The 1251-nt window shown below is 47.3% G+C and overlaps 1 protein-coding gene across 1 annotated transcript in view; it reads left to right on the top strand.

Annotated features, from left to right (window-relative positions):
* bmp8a (bone morphogenetic protein 8a) overlaps positions 1-1019 on the top strand; it is a gene marked incomplete at its 3' end in the record, with an annotated part of 8865 nt that extends 7846 nt beyond the window's left edge. Inside the window, 4 exon segments of the mRNA XM_014024458.1 lie at positions 192-384; positions 457-605; positions 679-858; positions 943-1019. Coding sequence (XP_013879912.1) covers positions 192-384; positions 457-605; positions 679-858; positions 943-1019 — 599 coding nt within the window.
* Between the last annotated feature and the right edge of the window lie 232 nt (positions 1020-1251).

The following is a 1251-nucleotide window of genomic DNA, read 5'->3' as shown; positions in this document are numbered from 1 at the left end:
CTGATGTTTTGATGTAAAACCTTGATGTTTTGATGTAAAACTTTGATGTTTTGATATAAAATTTGATGTTTTGATGTAAAACCTTGATGTTTTGATGTAAAACCTTGATGTTTTGAAGTAAACCCAGAGGAGGTTTATCTGAGTTTTAAAGAAATGAACCGGTTCTGATGCTCTGGACTCTGTTTCTGCAGTGGAGCAGGAGCGAGACCTCCTGCAGCCTCGCCCGTACTGGAAAGAGTTCCGTTTCGACCTCACCCCACTCCCTAAGGGCGAGACGGTGACGGCGGCCGAGTTTCGGATCTACAAGACCCTGACTGTGGGCCAGAGGGTGAACCGGACCCTGCACATCTCCGTGTACCAGATCAAACGGGAGAACAGGAACAGGTGAGCTCAGACTCTGTTCATTTAAAAAGAAACACAGTTGTGTTTGATGTTTCACTTCCTGTTTGTGTTCAGAGAGGCGGAGCTGGTCCTGCTGGACATGCAGTCGGTTCCTGCAGGACAGGAGGGCTGGCTGGCCTTCGACGTCACCTCGGCCTCCAACCACTGGCTGCTGCACCCCCGCAGCAACCTGGGCATCCGCCTCTACGTGGAGACCGAGGAAGGTGAGGGTTCTGCTGGAACCGTTCAGCACCGCGGGGGCGGAGCTTTCTGACGACACACGTTCCCCCCCCGCAGACCGCTCCCTGTCCGCAGCCTGGATCGGCCTGGTGGGCCGCAGGGGTCCTCGCTCCAAGCAGCCCTTCATGGTGACGTTCTTCAGGGAGAACCAGGTTCCGTGTCGACCGCCGCGGGCCATCAAGCCCCAGCCCCGGAAGAAGAAGCACAAATACGACCTGCCAGTACCCGTCATCCAGAGTAAGGACTTTTAATCCTTTAATTTAATTAAATTAGATGAGATTAAATTAATTTATGATCAAACTTTTTAATTGTTGTGTTCAGATCGTGGTCCGGTCAACAAAGGTGAACCCTGTAAAAAACATGAACTCTACGTCAGCTTCAGTGATCTGGGATGGAAGGTATTTATCTTTACTTCTACTAAATATTTGTGTACTTCAGACAGCAGAGTTCTAGAAGCCAAACTGTGGGATTAATCGTGTGTCAGCAGGAACTGAATCTGAATGCATTGGTTTGAAAATAAATTTCACTAAATTGAAACTGAATTTAAAGTTTTGTATCTGAATTAATTTGCGTTGAAACTGTATTTTGGTTTATTAAAAAATTCAGTTTGACTATTTTCACTTTCAGTTC

Source organism: Austrofundulus limnaeus, unplaced genomic scaffold (genome assembly GCF_001266775.1).
Source record: "Austrofundulus limnaeus strain Quisiro unplaced genomic scaffold, Austrofundulus_limnaeus-1.0 Scaffold424, whole genome shotgun sequence".
Classification (NCBI taxonomy): Eukaryota; Metazoa; Chordata; class Actinopteri; order Cyprinodontiformes; family Rivulidae; genus Austrofundulus; species Austrofundulus limnaeus.
The sequence above is the reverse complement of the archived record's forward strand: the minus strand, read 5'-3'. Positions and strand labels throughout refer to the sequence as shown.